At 40.2% G+C, this 21,082-nt stretch overlaps 1 protein-coding gene across 1 annotated transcript; it reads right to left on the reverse strand.

Moving 5' to 3' along the window:
- Positions 1 to 444: 444 nt before the first annotated feature.
- LOC118809728 (transmembrane protease serine 9-like) lies at positions 445 to 16,796 on the reverse strand. Its single transcript, XM_036573265.1, has 13 exons — positions 16,629 to 16,796; positions 15,421 to 15,441; positions 15,157 to 15,325; positions 12,425 to 12,693; positions 12,175 to 12,320; positions 11,107 to 11,404; positions 9,645 to 9,807; positions 9,283 to 9,551; positions 7,657 to 7,799; positions 5,503 to 5,930; positions 3,822 to 4,087; positions 3,539 to 3,639; positions 445 to 2,727 (listed from the first exon to the last, which is right to left on the reverse strand). Exons 1-13 carry the CDS (start codon positions 16,672 to 16,674, stop codon positions 2,434 to 2,436), a joined length of 2,613 nt encoding a protein of 870 aa, XP_036429158.1. The 5' UTR covers positions 16,675 to 16,796; the 3' UTR covers positions 445 to 2,433.
- Positions 16,797 to 21,082: the final 4,286 nt, after the last annotated feature.

Consider the following 21,082-nt stretch of genomic DNA (forward strand, 5'->3'; position numbering starts at 1 on the left):
TGGTTATCCCTTGAATTTTATGCTCTTGCATGATTAACTACACAATCACTACTATTAAAAAAAATGTTATATTCATTAAACAATGTACAAGTGATAAGCTAAACAAGATGTGTGGTTGAAAATTGTGAACTTATTGAGATATTAAGTTACCTCTAATTGGTATTTTTTTTCTTTTTTTTTGTTTTTATCATTTGAGTTCATTATTTACTTATGGTACTGTGCATCTGTCACTGGACTTTGAGAAAAATAAATAACCATCATTGCATCACAGCTTCCTGGTCCTGAGTCAGTTTGTCAGCCACCTCTCAGGTATCCTTAAACAGGGTGAGAGACAAATTTGTGAGATTTTGTTATTAGGATATGGTGAATTTTTGTCTCAGGTCATGAAAGGGCAGTGGGATTGTGGGAGCAGCAGTGGACTGAAGCAGGCGATGAGAGACAAAATATCATTGATAATTTTGTATTCATTTTTGAATTCATGGAACAATCTCAGAAGAATTACATGAACACAACCACTAACCAGTAAGAACAAGGAACAGCATAAAATAAATAAATAAAGATTTCAAATAAGGTTTTTCACATAGACTCAATATGTACTCTAAATGTGTTCTGAATATGTGGCTTTATGTATTGCAATGGAGAACACTACTGAATACATTTCAGACAGTGCACTCAGTATTCAGCCATCAGCCTGTTCGTAACTAGCTTACCATAGCAAACTCTTCACAAAGAAACACTTATAAAAAAACAGCAATCGACACATAAACATACCATTCTAGTTTACAGTTTGATGCTCTTATTGGTGATGTAATAGTGTTATAGTATGTAAAGTAATAGTGTGTAATAGTGACTTTATCTTCACATGGAAGAGTAAAGATGTCACTGTATTGTAGTTGGCTCAGCTCTAAGTGTTGTCAAAAACAGAGGACAGCACCCTCAGTTACCATTAGGTCATTGTGTGACAATCTAAAGTACTGAACTGAAGGCCAAAAGAAACAGCACAGTTCCTGTTTCCTGTTGCCAAAGGTTCCAGTTGTTTGTGCAGTGAAAAAACACCCTTACAGTGCTTCAGGGCCTGTAAAGGGTTAAAGGTTCCATATCTGAGTTTCTACTTTTTTTTTAAGATAAGATTTTGATGTCGTTTGTAAACATTGTTAAAGTTTCAAAACACACTGTTCACTCCTCAGTCTACATATGGAGACCTAGCAGCCCATTTTGAATGTATCGTTTTGTGATGACCAGCCTATTCAGCCATCATTCCACTGATTTGACAAATTTCTTTACAGTGGTGGTGATAGGAACCAGGGGTCGCCATGACTACAACACTAATATAGTCATTTTATTTACTATCCAGAACCACCAGTGAACCTACAGGAGTCTTCTGAGCTTATATGGAATGTTGATGATGGGAAAATTTGATAAGTTTTAGGCCAAAACCTTCACAAAACTATCATGAAACTGTCCCAGATGAAAGGAAATTCGTCTTGTAGGATTGGAGAAGGTCAGATAGGAAGGAGCAAGATTGTTCAGAGCTTTGTAAGTGAGAAGGATCTTAAACTGAATACTGTAGTTTATGGGAAGCCAACGGAGGTTTTGGAGAACAGGTATAAGATGGTGATGTGACCGGAGGTAAGTGAGGAGATGAGCAGCAGAGTTTTGACCTGTCTGAAGTTTGTGAAGTAATGAGGAGCTGATGCCTGCAAGGAGAGAACTGCAAAGAGAATCTTTCCTGTACAAAGCTTTTCTACAAGCACACCAAGTTCATTAATCACCTTATGTCTGTATGTCAGAGCAGAGCGTCCTGACCTGCAAGTGCATTTGTTTTGGCAGCCACGTCTTTCTCAGTCTCCTGTTTTCCCACATGACAGCTACTCTGCATTTTGCTCTCAGAAATCTTGTTTATCTCTGTAGTGGCCAACCACCAGCTATGTCTGCTTCTGAGTGTATAAAGATGCCCTTCTCTCCTGAAAATAAATGAGTGTGTCTCTGAACATCGATGAGTGTGTCTCTTGTTCTAGCGCACTCCCGGAGCTCCGACAGAGAACATCCAGATAGAGGGAGGTTAAGGTGGGACCAGAGAAAAGGACAAAGGAAACCGTTTCTCACACCAGACACCAGGCAGCGTATTCATAACCATAAGGTGAGGGAGCTTTTAGAGGTGGACGTCTGGTTCCTATCACCACCACTGTGAACAATTCTGACTCAGTAAGTTTCTCTAGAACAGAGCGTTTCACACCAAACCACTCTGAACCACTCTGTTTACACCTAAACGATAAATTATGCAGAGATTGTGAAAGTGATATAGTATAAAAATAAAAAAGTACTAACTTGCATATACGAGTACTGTTACAATTCTAAATTAATATCTATGGTCTCTTTCGTGCATCAGTCAAACAGTCAAACACAAAGACAGTGACCGCTGCCATGTTCTCTTCATATGAAGAAGCAGAACACAAGTAGTACAGAGAGCAGGAACAGAGATGAGGAAGATGATGCTGCACTTTGTGATCTGGTGGTCTCTTGAATAGAGGGTGCTGAGGTAGACTTTGGCATGTAGAGATGAAGATCAGTTACAGTTCTCTGGAGGAAGTCTCCAAACTCAGAGACCCTGGAGAAGACCTGCATTCCGGACTCTCGAACGGAATTCCCTTCCGAAACAGACATGATCACGCCGACCTGCTGCCAGGACAGACCGGACTTACACGTTAACACGCTTCCTAAATCTCCCTGCAGGAAACAGAAGAGGAGAGACAGCTGATTGAAGCATAACATAAAAGAGCTTATGTAGGTAATAGCATACAGTACTGTGAGAAAGTCTGAGACCCCCTTCATTTATTTAATCTGTAGGCAAAAGTACAAGTTATTTGTTTTTAGGCGATATTTCTGAGGAGATCAGATATAAGATAATCCCTTTAAATATGAAAGGTGAAAGTAAGTGGAAACACAGGAGTCTCCAAAACTGGACTTCAAAAAATGCTACAGAGAAAACTGATCTCCTAACAATCACCTGGAAGACCTGGTAGACCCCAAAACAGACCCCTTCAGATAAACAGCACTTAAAGCTTTCATCTTTGAGAGAGAGGAGAAAATCAAGCTGCTTCAGATCTGAAAACATCCACAGGTGTTTCTGTCCATCCTTCCACTGTGAGAAGACGACTCAGCGCTATGGGTCTGAAAGGATGTGTAGCTGTCAAGAAGCCCTTCACTGCTGTGTCTGATCTACTCGTACCAGCGCAACACATACTAACACACCACCGCCACATCAGTGTTACTGCAGTGCTGAGAATGATCCACCACCCAAATAGTACCTGCTCTGTGGGGGTCCTGTGGGGATCCTGACCACTGAAGAACAAGGTAACATAGTATGCAGAGAAACAGATGGACTACAGTCCTACAAAGTGCTCTTATATGGTCAGTGGAGCTGGTAAAATGGACAATGTAGAAACAAGGGGGTGGTTTTAATGTTATGGCTGATTGGTGTGTATCAGCTGCTGTTGGAATGATTCCACATGTGGCCAGAAAGTCAGAAACATGTTACCTCTTCTGTAGACAGTGCTTCAGTGCAGATGTGCTCAGAGGACGACTGGTTTCCACCACAGTCTACCAGAGTCGTCTGCTGCTCTTCCAACTCAAGACCAGCTGGAGACAGAGCAGAGCATCATATTACAGTGAATTTTAAACCAGTACAAGTAATCTGTGTTAATTTTATGCTCAGGAAGCTACAAAAATGACCTACACTTTTTCCTCTCATACTGCAAAGAGCTATTGTTATGATCTCTTAATGAAGCTCCATGAAGGTGCCTTCTTGCAGAAGAACTTACTAGCATTGCCATCCCTGTAGCCAGTGACCCAGCAGGTTAAGCCCGGAGGAAAGCTCCTCTGGTTGTCCGGGTCCACACATACAGGCTGGATGAGGTCACTCAACTCCACCGGCTCCTCCAGCTGCAGCACCGCAATGTTGGGCACATGGGTCAGGTTGCTGAGGGTGATGGCCACCACAGCCACAGAGTGCAGGAAAGTGTCTGAGCCGTTTCTGTCAGACCGATAGCCCAGAGACACTGTCCAGCTGCTGGCATTCTGGGGAGAACTACAACAAAGAGGGAAGGACGTCAGCCAATGTTGGTATGTATGTTTGTTAATATTTCGTTTCGTCGCAGTCCAAACGAAAACAACTATCTGCATTTTTGTGATTTTTAGTTTTCTTCATTATTTGACCTCAGCTGTCCTTTACGTTATGTTACAATTTTGTGATGATTGGACCAATAGAAATGCTCCAAATTTGCTTTGAATAAAATATAAACTTTCATTGAAAGTGAAGAAAGTTTTTGTCCTCTCCTGTAAAGTTACCATTGTGGAGATTCTTGTTTTTCTTTGGACAGAGACGATTTGTTCTAAAGAGGCTATTATAATTAGTATCACAGTTTGGACATGTGTGACCTGCTGCTCCTGAAGGGGAAAACTTTGCAAGTAGTTACCCGCTATGCATGTATGTTTTTTGAGTATTTTGTATCAAAATGTTGCTGAAATTGAAAAAAGATCATGAATTTTAAGGCATTACATTTAAAAAACGGCCCTTTCCTGTTAAAGTCGGTGGGTCTTCACCATGGTCAGCAACAGAATATACCACACTCTCTGACGAAAGGTAGAAGTCTAGCTTGCAAGACTGCTTTTTGACCCAGAACCACATTTTGAGTTTTATTCATCTGTGTAAAGAGTCTCAGCTTGCAGTGATGCCGATATTATTTTTGTACTCCAATATTAGATATCATAATATTTAACTCTCATCAAAAATGATGTACAACACACTCACTTAAGCAGATAAATGTGCAAGTGTCTCACTGCTGTATTTCACTGCTGTCGTATCTCCATTCTTCAGTTTTTGACATAATTTGAAAATGCCTGTTGCCCTTTACATTGTGTGTACAATTCTTGAAGAATGGATTAAAAGAAAAGCCCAAAATTACTTGGAAAGACATCTGGTTCCATTGACTTACATTAAAAGTAAAATAGGTTTTTTCCTTCTCCTGTAAAATTATCATTTCAGAGATACAAGGTTTTCTTCCGACAACGTATATTTACCCAAACTGTCCACTTATTAGCTAGGCCCGCTATCATATAATGCTACCAGGCTGTGAAAGTGAAGGCAAGCATGTTCTTCCTCTGAGCCACGTGAAGCTCCACCACATCATTTCAAACTACCGCTAGCATAACATCATTGGACAGCTCAACACGCTTGGAGGAGAACACTAACTGCTAATTCTGTCAACTAACAGACACGTGCATTGGCTAGCATTGATCTGAGTGATAGGGGGAGAGGGAGGACCATCCTGCCCCCCCAGAGAGAGAGAGGGGGGACAGTAATGCTGCCTCTGCCACAGATGGCTGTGACCTACAACCTCCTGGTGATACGGCCAACTCTTAGACTGAGTGTTTGAGTTTGAACTCTAGCTTCTACACAAATCACTGTGATGTTCAAAATGTAAGAAAGCGTTCACATCTTACTCTGATAAGCACAGCGCAGTCGTCATGACAAACTCTGCGCTTATTAGAGTGCCCGAACACATGTGCTGTCCATCCCACTGTAGGCTGACCATCCAGGGCCAGGTCCCATCTATGGTGGAGGTGTTTCCTCTGCTGCGAGAGTTGAGTGGGGCTTCACCACACACGTGCCGCTGTGGTGCTCTGGAGGTTGTTAATGAAGCGGTGGTGGGGCAGGTGTAGGTGCTGTCAGGATCAGCTCCACTGGAGAGGAACTGGACGAAGCCTGGAGGGTCACTGCTGATGTGAGAGCTGATCCAGGTTTGATAGCGAGACACTCTGGCGTAAACTCCGGGAAGCTCAGGCTGAGCGCAACCAAACCCAAAACTGACCACGCCCGCCTGAACCCACACCGAGTTCTGCTTGCTCACCATCGGACCTCCTGAATCCCCCTGGAAGCAGAGTTAAAATGTGTAATTTACGAATAACTTTTATGTTAATTTGTTTATGCCCAAGAAAGTACTAAACTGGAAAAGGACCATAGACCTCTGAAGTCATGTGATATTCTGAGGTCAGTATTATGCCCATATTAGGAACCTCAAGGCTAAGCAGATTTCTCTATGGGAGAAATGAATGGCATTTTTGAAAACTGCTGCAGACGCACCCTGTGATCAACCAAACAGATCCAGACCTGAAACATATCGTCCTACATACATCCCAGAACATCACTGGATCCTCTGAACTAGGGGGTGGTTTAGCAGTTGAAATACAAATTATAGCACACATTATAAGCAGCTCAGGCCCAGAGCTCCTAATATGCACATGACACTGACCAGGACTGCATTTCCCCAAAGCATCTTTGAGCAACCACCATGGTACCTGTGGAGAGAGAGTGTTCAAAATGAATGTCCCTCTATCATTTCACCTCAAACTGCAAACTGGTTGAGCTATTCTTAGGTTACAGAAGTGTGTAATAAGCTTGGGGCACGCTGGTGGGCCCTGACCATTTAAGGGGGTAACTATGGTAGTTGTTCAATGATGCTTTTGGAAAACACACCCCAGGTACATTTCTACATGTTTACCATCATAACGATGGCAAAGATATTTGAATGTGGATGGCAGAGGTGGGGACAAGTCACTAAGTTGCAAGTAACAAGTCTCAAGGTCTTGACACTCGAGTTCCAAGTCAAGTCCTGTCAAAATAAAATATCTAAAATAAAATAAGCCGAGCGTAACAGACATTTGAGGACATTGCTGTGCGTCAAATTTAGGTCAGAAAACAAATCCATTCCCATGAAAAGTAAGCGGCTGTGTAGAGTCCCATCTGCAGCCAAACACCTCTCCACATTTGTCGAATCAGGTGTCAAGTCATTAAATTTGTGACTTGAGTCGGAATCGAGTCTAAGTCATATGACTTAAGTCCCCAACTCTGGTGTTTGGTTACGCAAATTGGAAATGACCATTTCTTACTCCAGTCGAAGCCTCACCCCTTTCCCCACCACCGTGATTATACATGCTATTACTTTTAATGTGCTACACAATTACAATATGGCAAGAGGCAACACTGACCAAACGGTCATATCATATCTGTCAAAAAATACCGCAGTGTTTAAATTTGGAGTTAGTTTTTACTAGATAACATTATTTGCCTCAGTGAAACTTAAACTACCTAGCTAGCTAATGTTACTGACAGCAAGCAGCGAGTCTGGCCAATGTCGTTATCATGTTATTATTCTGTAATTAGAATAATTTAGTGTACTGCACCATAATATTTGAAATGTGAGTTGATATGTAACACCCCACCAATTCTGTGATATGAATGTCTCTGGATGAATCAGGGAGTCATGTGATCTGTGACTAAATTGGAAATGGCTATTTATTAGATGTAAAATTCACTATTGAGATGGTGAAGTTGTCATTTAAGGACTTGCATAGTGCACTTCACTAAGAGGAGGGAACCATTTGAGATTCAGGCTCTGCTTTCAAAAATGTCAAAATGTGAAATTGTTGCTGTGTGTAATAAATGTAACCGGTCAACCACCAATCTATATGATAATAATAGCCATGCAGGAGGAGTTAATCCATTTACAAAGCAGGAGGTCAGCAATAACTACATGGCAATTCTAAACATGTGAAGTACAATAATGACCAATATAAAAGAGTGATTATATCCTGTACCTGGCAGGAGTCTTTGCCCCCTTCTAGTAGGCCAGCACAGATCATGTTGTTTGTGATTGCTCCAGTGTAGAGGCAGTTACACTGCCTGTTTCCTATTACTGGGATATCAACTTCCTGCAGGGTTTGAGGAGACGGAAGGGGCACTGAGAGAAAATGAGAGCAGAGAGAAAGTGAAAGAGTGAGAGACACTAAAGTGGAGAAAGTGGAGAAAGACCATGAACGTCACCCTGACAGCCAGTGTCATTTGAGTAGGGCAGGGGTGTCAAACTCAACCACTGAAAGGGCCATATTAAACAATCTAAACAAATCAGAGGGCCAAAATCAACAAATACACACACACACACCTTCTAAGCCATTCATCCTTCTGAAATATTACATGAAAACTTGAAATATTAAAAAAAAAGTCCTCAGGAGTCTTTTGAATGTACCTGTGTATTTGAATTAGCACACATTACATTGCAATGCATGTTGGGGATTGTAGTACAGCGCATTATGAAATGGGTAAAACTGTCTAATATTAATATAAAATCGAAATAATTTTGCGGGCCAGATAAGACCGTGGGCCTGATCTGGCCCACGGGCCTTGTGTTTGACATATAGGGACTAGGGGGCACCCAAACTGTTGCATATGACTGTATAACAGATATGGGTCATTCTACAGAAACGTCCACTTTTCTATCTCTCCATAGGAGTCACTGGTGTTACTGATCCTCACTGGTGTTACAGATAATAAAGGAACACCAGAGACTTTTTTAATGAACAATGCATTTTACAGAACAGCTGCTACAGAACATCAAACCACATGTTTGTCCATCATGGAATATCCACTAAAATATGTAATTTAATTCATTTGTATTCTATTTTTTCACAGTTTCCTCAGAATAAAGTCGGTCACACCAGTGACTTCAGCTAAAAGCTTCATATGAAATCATGAGCTGAATGAGAAAATCTCTGATAACTGAAAGACACAGTGGACTCACCATGTGCTTTTCTTCATAGATCCTCAGAAAACAGGTAAAAGGAAGTCAAGTGATGTCATCAGTGTGACTTTTATTTCAAAATAAGAGATTTTTTGTTTTTTTATGTCATTTAAATCATATATTTCATAGTCATGTATAGATTATTGTAGTTAAAATTGCAAAAAAATGTGTTTTTTACATCAAAATATGGCCTCACCGTTTACACATGACTGTGATGAGCCCAACTTAGTTTTATTTTAAAATATACATAAATGTTAACCTTAACATGTATTTTTTTTAATTGTAATATATCTGTAAACGCTAGGGACACAAACATGGACGTTTCTGTAGAATGACCCATATAAATTTGAGCATGGCAAAGGTTTGAAATTCAATTTTTATCATTTTCAGCAAAAAAGAGACAAAATGCTTGTACGTCACTCACAACACCCCAGGAATACTGAATACCATGGTAATGTTTGGAGACAAAAGGGGGACGCTGCCCAACTCACAGTCATCTACAGAAACACAGGTTTCGCGTGTTGTTTGCTGGATACAGCAACTGCCAGTTGGCTTCCACTGTAAGTGCTTATTGAGTCGACACACTTTCTGTTCCTGAGTGCTCCCTTAAGGCTCATCCACAAGGCGAAGTATGAGGCAAACTCACCGCCTTGGCTGACGTCCCCCCAGCCTGTGACCCAGCTGGCCGTGCCTGTGTTGAAAACACTATCTTCTGCTGCCAGACACACAGGCCTGACATAGTCAGTGAAGGAAACTGGAGCGTCCAGCTTGACGAGAGCCACGTCGTTCTCTTTTACATCACTGTTGTAATTGGGGTGCAAAACTATCACTGAGACGTTTCTGGACACTTCATTGGGGTTGCTGCCCTCTTGGCTCTGTCGACCCAGATACACAGTCCACTCAAACGTGCTGGAGCTGAGGAGAGACAACAGCTATTAGACAAACACATAAGATTCTCTGTAAATTCATATTTTATTTCACTTCAGCTGTGAAAGCTTTTACACTGACCCCTCGAAGCAGTGAGCAGCAGACAGCACCCAGTCTTTATTGATGAGGGAACCTCCACAAGCATGTGCTTCAAAGAGATGCAGACTCGCCTGCCAAGGCCAACTTCCAGCTGTAGCATCATGACCTCCGACTATCCTGGAGCTGAAGAACGTGGTGCCGCACACTGTGGAGTGGAGAACAAAGATGTGGACAAGATAAACCATAACTCTCCAGTTGAGTTACTTGTTTGGAAATACAAATTTTTCTTTGAAATAGCCACAGAACAAATGTGTATATATATATATATATATCTGCTGTCAGAACAAAACCTTGTATCTCTGTTTTTCAGTTTTTGATATCATTTGAAAATGCCTGTTGCCTTTTACATTATATTTAAAGTTTATGATCAAAGGACCAGAAGAAACGGACCAAAATTACATCAAAAAAAAGTCTGGTTCCATTGACATTAAAGGTAAAGTATGTTTTTCCCTTCTGTATAGTTACCATTTTGGAGATACAAGGTTTAGTTCCAACAGCAGCGAGATATATATATATATATATATATATATATAAAACCCTCCATTTTTGTTGTTTTTCAGTTTTTGACATTATCTGAAAATGCCTTTTGTCCTTTACAATGTATGTAAATTTCAGGATGAATGGACCAAAAGAAATGGCCTAAAATGTCTTGGAAAAAATTCTGGTTCCATTGACTTACATTGAAAGTAAAGAATGTTTTTTCCTTCTCCTGTAAAGTTACCATTTTGGAGATACAATTTGCATTGCATTGCAAATGGTTCTTCAGGTTAATGATGGAGAATGTGTGGCATATGGTTCTCTATGGATCCTTTTTCGAAAAGGGTTCTACATAGCACCAGAAAGCATTCTCTTATTATTACGATACAAGTTTGTTACAGTAGAAGAACCGATCGAAAAATTATATATAAAAATTCAATATAAAATTAGGGCACTAGAAGAAATATTTTATGATGCAAAGAACCCGTTAATCATGCAAAGGGTCCTTTGAGTTTTCATGCCCTATATAGAACCATTTTCTTTACTAAATAACCCTCACAGCTGTGTATATATATATATATAAACACACACACACACACACACACACACATATATATATATATATATATATATAGAGAGAGAGAGAGAGAGAGAGAGAGAGAGCTGAATTGAATTTAACAGACTTTTTTTTCCTCCAACATGTGAAATTCAGCAAATATACAGTATCTGTGCATTAAAGTGTGTGCTGGAGCGTCTCTGTAGAGGATGTGTTCACTTATTTACACTTAGAAAATCACTATGATCCCGTTCTTGCTACAGCAATGGAGATGCCAAATCTGCACAACTAAGCTGTACATGTGGATTGTGAGAATATTGATATATATATTGATCTCATCATGGATGTTGATTTCACACACAGCACATGTTATTAATGACAGTATTGACCTTATGATTTCTAACAGTGTACCTTCAGCAGAGGAACTGGAAGAGGAGTTCGTTTTACTGGAGTTTTCAGGTCCGGTGGTCACTGACAGTGGCAGGGCAGGGCAGGTGTAGGTGCTGTCAGGATCAGCTCCACTGGAGAGGAACTGGACGAAGCCTGGAGGGTCACTGCTGATGTGAGAGCTGATCCAGGTTTGATAGCGAGACACTCTGGCGTAAACTCCGGGAAGCTCAGGCTGAGCGCAACCAGTCCCGAAACTGACCACGCCCGCCTGAACCCACACCGAGTTCTGCTTGCTCACCATCGGACCTCCTGAATCCCCCTGGAAACGAGGAGTTTACCAGTCAGTTAGTGAAATTGAAGAAGTTGATGACGTAAAGATTTCAAATCACAAATCTGTTTTTTACAGATATTTACAGGCGGCAGTCTTATTACACACTTCTATAACCTGGGAATATCTCAGCCAGTTTGCGTTGAAGTGCCTGTAGTTACTCAATAATAAGCCTTAGTGTGTAATAAGACTGAGATTTTAAGCGGTTAATTAAATTTACAGGTGTTTAAGTGACTCTGTCCAAACTGTAAAATGCAATCTCTACATCTGTTGTAAACACACCTGCCCACCTACCACAGTGGTGCTGTATAGACTGTAGAGAGAGATTTTATAGGTTAAAGAATAGGACTGCCCCCTTTCTGGTGATGTATCTTGAAGGTGGGATGGGCTTTAGACAAACTACAAGCTCGTTTTGAGATACTCTGAGGGGGGCTTTTTTGTTTCTGTGTGTTGTTCTGGCCCACAAATGCATGAAGGAAGCCAGGTCGATGATGGTGCTGCTAGGAAGCCAAATGTCTGTACTGATTAGCCTCTACATTTCTTTGTTGCAATCGTGGGGATTCTCAGTGGTTATACGATGTGTTTGCATGATGCATGCTGGGTATTGTAGTGAGAGAACACATGGGACAGGATGCAAAACTGAATTCTGTCAAACCGAAGAGGAAATAACACATTAGATGCTAGTTTTAGGCCAAAACGAGCCTTTAATGCAAGTTTTACTTATTACAGTAATGAAATGTATGTGTGAATGTATCTCGTACCTGGCATGAGTCCTTGCCTCCTTCTAGTAGACCAGCACAGATCATGTTGTTTGTGATTTCTTCAACACTATACAGGCACCTACACTGTCTGTTTCCTATCACTGGAACCTTGACTTCCTGTAGAGTCTGAGGCAGTGGAAGAGACACTGAGAGAAAGAGAAAGAAGAGTATTTTCTGCCTCATTTTCTTACAGAGAGCACTGGTGAATTCATTTCAATCCAATTCCATTAGCTTCTGCCTTTACTCTCACCTCCCTCATTAACGTCCCCCCATCCAGTGACCCAGCTGTCTGTTCCACTGTGAAAAACACTGTTATTAGCTGCCAGGCATGCCGGCCTGATGTAGCTGGTAAAACTGACCGGAGTGCCCAGTTTGAGTAGAGCGACGTCGTTATCGTTAGAGTTACTGTCATAATCAGGGTGCAGGATTATCGTAGAGACTCCTCTGGAAACTTCGTTTGGGTTGTCGCCTTCCTGATTCTGCCGGCCCAGATACACGGTCCAGCTGGACGTGCTGGAACTTTTGACCAAGGGGAACAAAAATAGACACAGGGATTATGTACAGTTGTATGGAAAACTTTGAACAGTTACAGCTTTTGTTGAAAAATGAGCTCAGCTCAGGTTTAACCGTCTAGGGACTTTGTGGATTTGTGCATATCTTCTTAAACTCTCCATTAAAGGCTCTTCATATAACATGATACTCATATCGCTGTTGTTGGAAGAAAACCTCGTATCTCCAAAATGGTAACTTTACAGGAGAAGGAAAAAACATACTTTACTTTTAATGTAAGTCAATGGAACCAGACTTTTTTCCAAGTCATTTTGGGTCGTTTCTTTTACACCATTCATCATGAAACTTACATACAATACAAGGGGGAACAGGTCATTTGAAATTATGTCAAAAACTGAAAAACGTCAAAAACGGACATACAAGGTTTTCTTCCAATAACAGCAACATGTTATATATCAAAACGCTCCATTATCTTCATCACTACTTTCCAAAACCGCTGTAAACTCTCTGCACGCCATTTCACATGTGTCTCTGATTTGGACTGAATGAAGAACGAAGGGTTTCCGGCGTGATGGTCAGTTCTTAGTGATTTCCTAAATGTCCATTGGTCAGTTTCACACAGAATGTAGACGGACACACGAATCCACCAGTTCCACACGGTGAGAGGCAGATGACGTGTATCTCAGCCCCTCTTCATAGGCTCATAACTCCGGATGTGAGTATTGAATGATCTCGTGATAAGATGGAATGGAAAGGTCGACTCTACAGATTCAAGAAATGATTGAACCGTCTTTCTATTCATTTGCTGATGAATAATTATTATTATTTGCAATGAAATGCAGGCTGTAAACCACACCAGGCAGTTTTTTTAAAAGCTGCCTTATCTGATAGCAAAATGTTTGTTGATTGACATGCAAAATGACTAATCACAGATACATGTGCACAACAAAAACTTTTGTTAAATAAACTGGAGAACCAGCCTTCTTACTTACTCACTGCCACAGTTTTGAACATAATTCAGGAATAACGTCTTCAAATGCAATGGTGTGAAGGATTCTTCATACAATGAGGCCTATATTTCACTCTGAATGGCTTACTGGTGAGTAGAGATGCGACCGCTTGCTACTAGCAAATCTACGGCGACTCATATTTAACAGTCAGACTGATAAAACCAGTGCACGAAGCACTGAAGCAGGTATAACTTCTCTATGAGAGGTGAGATTCTGAGAGCTGTGGTGATTTTAGCCTTCAGTTTACATCAGACAGTCTGTGTACTTCTGTGTGCAGAGTGCCTGAGACTGAAACTTACTGACATACAACAAAAACTCTTCTGCAGTGCACAAACTGCAGCGTCCACCTCTAGAACCATCCCTATTAGCAAGCCTGGAACACATTTTTTCTAATATGGTAATGTCGACTAGTCAGCTATTGTTGACTGACTAGTCACTCAGAGAAATGTAGTAGTCCAGCCTTCAGTTCAGTTGCAGATAAACACGTATGACTTTATTGAGATCTCGACCAAAACCCATGTGAGGTTACTGACAGCAGGAAAGACTGGAGCAACAGTCTCCTTTGTCCTTCCATCTGATCTAACTGAGTGTGTTTACATGCACTTAATTATCCGATAACTGCAGAAAATCAGATTTTGTCAGTAATCCGATCAACATGTTTACATGCACTTCAGTAATCAGATAATGTGGAAACTCTAGGTCTACATGAGTCAGACAGTAATCAGATTTCTGCTTTACAACCAGCCAATAAACTCACAGAAGAAGACCAGACGTGAACGTACCGTAAAACTCAAACTTCATGTCGCGGCTTTTTTTTAAACATCGCCCACTTTACCTGAAAATATGAACAAACATCATCTAGAAGATGAAGAATATTTAAATCCTTTTTGTCAAGCATGTATTTGGTTTCAGCATCGCTCCAAAAGTGTTCTGCTGCGTCTCACGGCAACACTGCTCACTTATTTCCGGTACCACAGTCTGTTTTCACACAGACTGAGAAATCCGAAAGAAATCAGAGTAAGGGTCTACAGCACTGAGAAATCTGATTACTGAGCTAAAATCCAGCTCAGATCAGATTTCTTAATCAGATTTGTAGACCTTACTCCGATCTAAGAAATCAGAGTGTGCTGTTTACACAACTGTTTGAATATATCAGATAACTGCAGAAATATGAATATGATCAGATTATTGAACGCATGTAAACACACTCATTGTTGTCTAGGAGAAATGACTGAGATGTTAAGGAGAGTTCTGATTTTTCTTCTAGAAGCCTCAACAGCTTCCATTCTATTCAGGAGATTCACTTCCAGAAATTTGATATTACGTTTAAAGATAAACAGCCCTTTGTTGGCCACATGAGACTGAACCCGAGTAAAAATGTTGTGCGGAACACTGACATTAACCAACGATGTTCATCAGTGTTTTAACTGCGTTCACAGCGTTAGCTCAGTTAGGAACAAACCTCGTGAAGAAAAAGCAGTGAGCAGCAGACAGCACCCATTCTTTATTGATGAGGGAACCTCCACAAACATGTCTTCCAAAGAAATGCAGACTCGCCTGCCAAGGCCAATTTCCTGCTGGAGCATCATGACCTCCGACTATCCTGGAGTTGAAGAACGTGGTGCCGCACACTGAGACAGAAGAGAAATGGACAGTGGTAAATAGTAGTCAGTATGTTTGAAATGGTTGGAGTTGTGGTGTATACTGGAGAACAATGACCACTTACCATCCAACTGACCATAAGAGCCTAAAATCAATGAGAGGAAAACATGAGTCAGTTTACATCTCTATAAACAAATACAATACAAATTACATCATTTTCATTCCAGTCATTCAGTCCAGTTTTCTGGGGAATACCATTTACTCATACATGTGAAAAGTATCTTTTAATTAAACTGTATTCCTGAACAGGGAATACACCATAAAATCCAACAAACCCTGCTTAATGTTGCTCCATTTCTCTTCTCTGGACTCGAGCTCATCTGAATGGATATTGTGTTCTCTGGGCCAAAGAAGAAAAAGACCATCCAGGATGTTACCAGAGTAAAGCTAATAGTCAGAGTTTGGGGGTGTTGGGTAGGTGCCATTAATGCTGAAAGACACACTATATAGCCAAAAGTAGCTTCTGGGAAGCTTTCTACAAATTTTGGAGAGTCTGTGGGAATTCTTGCCCATTCATCCAGAAGAGCATCTGTGAGGTCAGACACTGATGTTGGACGAGAGGGTCTGGATCACAATCTCCATTCTAGTTCATCCCAAAGGTGTTGGATGGGGTTGAGGTCAGGGCTCTGTGAGGGCCAGTCAAGTTCTTCCAAACCAAACTCACCCAGTCAGGCCTTTATGGAGCTGCTTTGTGCTCTGGGTCTCAGTCATGGTGGAACAGGAAAGGTTCTTCCCCAAACTGTTCACACAAAGTTGGTAGTGTACACTTGTCCAAAATGTCTTGATCTGCTGAAGCATTAAGATTTCCCTTCACTGGAACTGAGGGTTCTAGACCGACCCCTGAAAAACAGCCCCATATCATCATCCCTCCTCCACCAAACTTTACAGTTGGCACAGTGCAGTCAGGCAGGTAACGTTCTCCTGGCATTCGCCAAACCCAGACTCCTCTGTCAGACTGACAGATAGAGAAGCTGATTCACTCCACAGAATACGTTTCCACTGCTCCAGAGTCCAGTGATGGCGCTTTACTCCACTCCATTTGTACATAGGTAAAACATCAAATATTGTGTTTTTGTACCATTTTCAGTTTAATACAGGTCAAACTTAATTTACTAATCACTACTTTCTGTTTTCATTAGCATCTCACATACTGTCTTAACAGCATGCAACAGAGTGGTCCATATAAGATTATTCCATGAAAAGGGCAGTAGTTTTTAATAATGTTTTATTGCTGAATTTTGTAAATGTATATATATATATCAAATAACTCACCGAGTGAAAGAAGACTAGCCAGTATCAGCACATAAACCCAATCCATTTCAGTCACTGTAACCCGATGAAGCGTTTACGAAGCAAAACGTCTTATAAATTAACTGTCCGTCTGCCTGACTTTATAACCGGCCCACAGACACTGCCCTCTCACACCTCTTTAAACAGCTCCAGTGCTTTTTACACTGATTTACTTCCTTGTTCATTCAAGGTTCATATTTAAGCTGGGTGCGTGTCGTTAAACATAGAACCGCTCCATGTCCATCTATTGCTTAATAAACCACTAGAGTGAATGAAAGCCTCACAGTACCTACATACACAGTCAGAGGTGCGGCTCATATGAGACACTTCATCCTAGAACACAGAAACACAGACAGCAGAACATTTAGGCCCTTTGTTGGTATGTGTGCTCACATTTACTGACGTTTGACATGACTTATATCCCTCTCTGCAGTGCATCAGGAAAAGAAGGGGATAAAAAAAAGAAGTAAAACCCAAATCTTTCATCTAATCAGCACAGCTGGCCTTGAAATAACTGCCTTTGTTTAATTACTTAAAGTACTATTTTTTTAAAATTTCTGCATAATTAAATAGTGAAGATGTAAACAAAGTCGTTCAGAGCGGTTTGGTGTGAAATGGTTCAGATGTCTTTACAGTGGTGGTGATAGGAACCAGGGGTCGCCATGACTACAACACAAATATAGACATTTTATTTACTATCCAAAACCACCAGTGAACCTACACGAGTCTTCTGAGTTTATATGGAATGTTGATGATGGAAAATAGTGAAAAATCTGAAATAATAAGTCTTCTTTGGGGACTATTTGGCCTTATTACACCCTGTATGTACATATGTACCTCTCCACCATGAATGCATTAAAAATATGTTTCAGACCAAAACCATTGTAAAACAGTGTCTCAGTCATCAGGCAGTGAATTCATAACCATTTCATGTAGTAACTTTCTCTGTTTCTGGTTCCCATCACCACCACTGTGAACAATTCTGACTCTGTAAGTCAGAGTTTCACACCAAACCACTCTGAATGGCTCTGTTTATATCTAAACAGATTAATTATGTAGAAGATTTTGAAAAATCAGTGGAAGACTCCTTTAACCAAGCCATTGTTTCATTACACACACAAAACACTGAGCCAGTTAACCTTTAACCACGATAAAAGAATCATTATGTCCTTAAATCATTAATTCAAGCAGGGTGCTTCACTGAGCTCCGGAAAAGTGCTGCTCATCAGGCTTTCACATGACCAGAAACATCAATAATTAAATAACAATGATATTTTCACCTGTTTTGTATCTGTTATTGTATGTCTAGTGTTCTATTTCAGTGCTCGGACCACCCAGACATCGACCTTCGTCCTGTGAGTCAGGAAATTATAGTGAGGAATGGCAACATTTTCCTGAGGCAAATAAAACTGTCTGTAGTGACGCCACTGCACTACACCCTTACAAATAAAATGGCTTTTCAAGGTTACATTGGTAAAGGTGGTGGTCACAGAGCTGTAAAGACTCAAAGAACCATTTGAATAAATACGGCTGTCTCAAAGATGAACCACCTGCTGTATATGGCTGTTTAAAGAGCCCATATCATGGCAAACTGTGTTTTTTGACTGTATATCTAGTACTATAAGTGGAACCCCTGGGATACGAAAGAACTAGAAAAATGTAGGACACGGGCCCTTTAAAGAGTTTTTCAAAATGGTTCTTTCTAACAAATATAAATAATAATAATCATAGTATGTCAGGGGGTCGCAACCCAAATGTTAAGAAGAGCCCTTTCAGTAAAATTCAGTCCACCTTAATATAACCATAATATAAACAAAAACGCAGACTCACTTTGCTCTGCTTTAAGCTTTAGCTCAGCTATAGCCACTTTTCTCACATCTCTGATAGGAAACCTTTCCTCAAAAGTAGAAGTTTCTTGTAAAATGTCTCTCAACGTTCGACTTTTTATGAATCAAAGTCGCTTCTTGTTCAAATTTTCCTATTCCACCTTAAATGGTGTCTGAGGCCCCAGAATGTCACTGCTGCACCATTTAAGGTGGAACGGGAAAATTCAAACAAGAAACTGACTTCAGCTTTGTAACTTTTTAGTTATAGAGTGATTATAAACACAAATAAGTCCATTAATCTCTAAATTATGGATGTTCGTCTTAAATCTCTCTCTTTGCCGTTTCGTTAGCTACTAGCTAGGCGAGATTGTTGTCTGCGTTGCTATGGTGACCAGCAGTCTGCGCTGATCTTCAGGGTTAAAGGGTTAATTAGCAGTTCTACATTAACTCCAGAGTTTAAGACCATTTATTGTTAAACTGTGTTGAACGATCAGCAGAGCTTTATTTTACTGTAAAGGAGGATTATTTTATTTTTACCTACAAATCTAATGTTGCTGCATGTTGCCGACCCCTGAACTATGTAGAACCCTTTTTGATAAGAATAAACCTTCCATTACTCACTCCAGTAAGGTTTGCATTGTTTACCATGTTATTATCTAATGATAAGCCTAAGCAAGTAGCTTAGACATGAAAAGGGTTAACAAAACATTTTGCATCATGTTAGCTATAAAAAAAATCACCTGCTAAATTTGTGATACACTACACTGTAATTACTAACATTAAAAGATCCTGAAATAATAATAACAATAAAAATAATAATAATAATAATAATAAAAATAATAATAATAATACATGATCAACAGTGTGCAAAACATCAGCATGCAGCACTTAAAAGCTTCTCTCTCTTCTTCATTTACCTTCACAGACAGGTTTGATTGATTTTTATTGGCTCCACTCTGAACCTGCCTGTTGCTGGCTGTGTAAGAGGCTGTGAGTGATGACCATGATGGACTGCAGTGTTAATGACCTCAAACATCATGCCCTCTCTCCTCTATCAGCACTGAGGACTTTAAATAACCTGAAGTACAAACTGCAGCCCTTCATCTTACATGTGAGTGATCAGGAGACAAAGGCCCTCTCAGAGTCTGAGAGCTTACATAACCACTCATACATCACATTCAGTACGACTGACTGACTCTAATAATACAGGTGCTGTAACTGAAGAAGCTCACGGTTAGTGTTTCGTAAAAAAGCAGCATCTTTCACAATTTTAACAGGTTCATTGTGAGATACCAGATCATAAGTGTGAAGAGGAAAAAGGCATGGCGACAGCACCGAGCCCTGAGGCACACCTGTGCTAAGTGACAAACACTGTGACGTTAAATTATTGAATTTTGACAGTGTTTCCTTCCGCTTAAAAAGGCATAAAGCTGGGTTAATTTAAATCCAATACCTTTTGAAAGCACTTGGTGAGATTTGTTTCCTTATTTAAGGAGTGAGGAGTAAATGCTTTGTTTTAAAACCTTAACAATGTCCATATGCTACATCAAAATCTTTCATTTTAAAAAATCAATGATATAGTCCATTTAAAGAAATATCTCAGAATCTCATGCACAGTGGCTCATATTTTGTCCTACCTTTAGCACAATGCTAGTGGAAATAAGTGAATAACTGATATGGATTTGATCATTTGATGCTTTTTTTCCCTCTAGTGTCATTAGAGTTTCTAATTCATTATAAAATAAATACTAATTACTGAATTTTCAGAAAGAATTTCTAATGTTCGTGCCCTCTAAAGTGAAGTGCTGAATTATTCAGCCTTTTTAATCATTCTTTACCAAAATGGCCCTCATTCTTTAGGCCCCACGAGGCCGGAGGTGAATGATAAGAGCAACATGACTAATAAAGAAACCAGACTTTCTCAACATCATACGCAACCGGACCCGTTCACTGCTGCTGTTGTTCCTAACAGCAAAAACAATAACTGTAAAAGTATGAAGAATGTTTTCTTGAACAGAAGTGTTTCTGTGTTTTATGTCACAAAGACGTTCTCATTCATCGACTCACATGACACTCTCTATAAAGTCGGGCGTGTGACGTGGGATCCAGAGAAAGTTCATGTTCCAGATAAAAGGACAAAACTTTTCCTTCTTCCTGGAAAATCACTACAAACTCTCCTCGTTTTCTTTCCTCTCTGTGACAATGAAGGTGTGAGACGCCTCTTTCAAAGCTCTGCATTGTTATTACTACAAAAGAGTAACAGGTGTTTCCTGATTAGATTATACAGGCCTGTGTTCACCTGTAGTGTGCCTGTACACAGCCACATGCGAAAGTTTTAACACCCTCCAGGCATATTACACGGTTTGTTGGAAATCAGTGAAACTTTGTTAACTCACCCATTTCAGAGAGCACACTTAAATTATTAGTTATTATTAGTATTTTTTTATTTTACTTCTAGTTATTTGCTGAGTTTGACCAAAGATTATAGATTATATAAGGTAAACCAATATGGCGCATGCCTATCGGGCAAAAAGGGGTTCGGTCAAAGCTGGTTTATGAGGAGTCTGGCCTCTTCCTATTTCCCCCTTTATATCAAAAACATGACTGCAA

Source organism: Colossoma macropomum, unplaced genomic scaffold (genome assembly GCF_904425465.1).
Source record: "Colossoma macropomum unplaced genomic scaffold, Colossoma_macropomum, whole genome shotgun sequence".
In the NCBI taxonomy this organism is placed as follows: domain Eukaryota; kingdom Metazoa; phylum Chordata; class Actinopteri; order Characiformes; family Serrasalmidae; genus Colossoma; species Colossoma macropomum.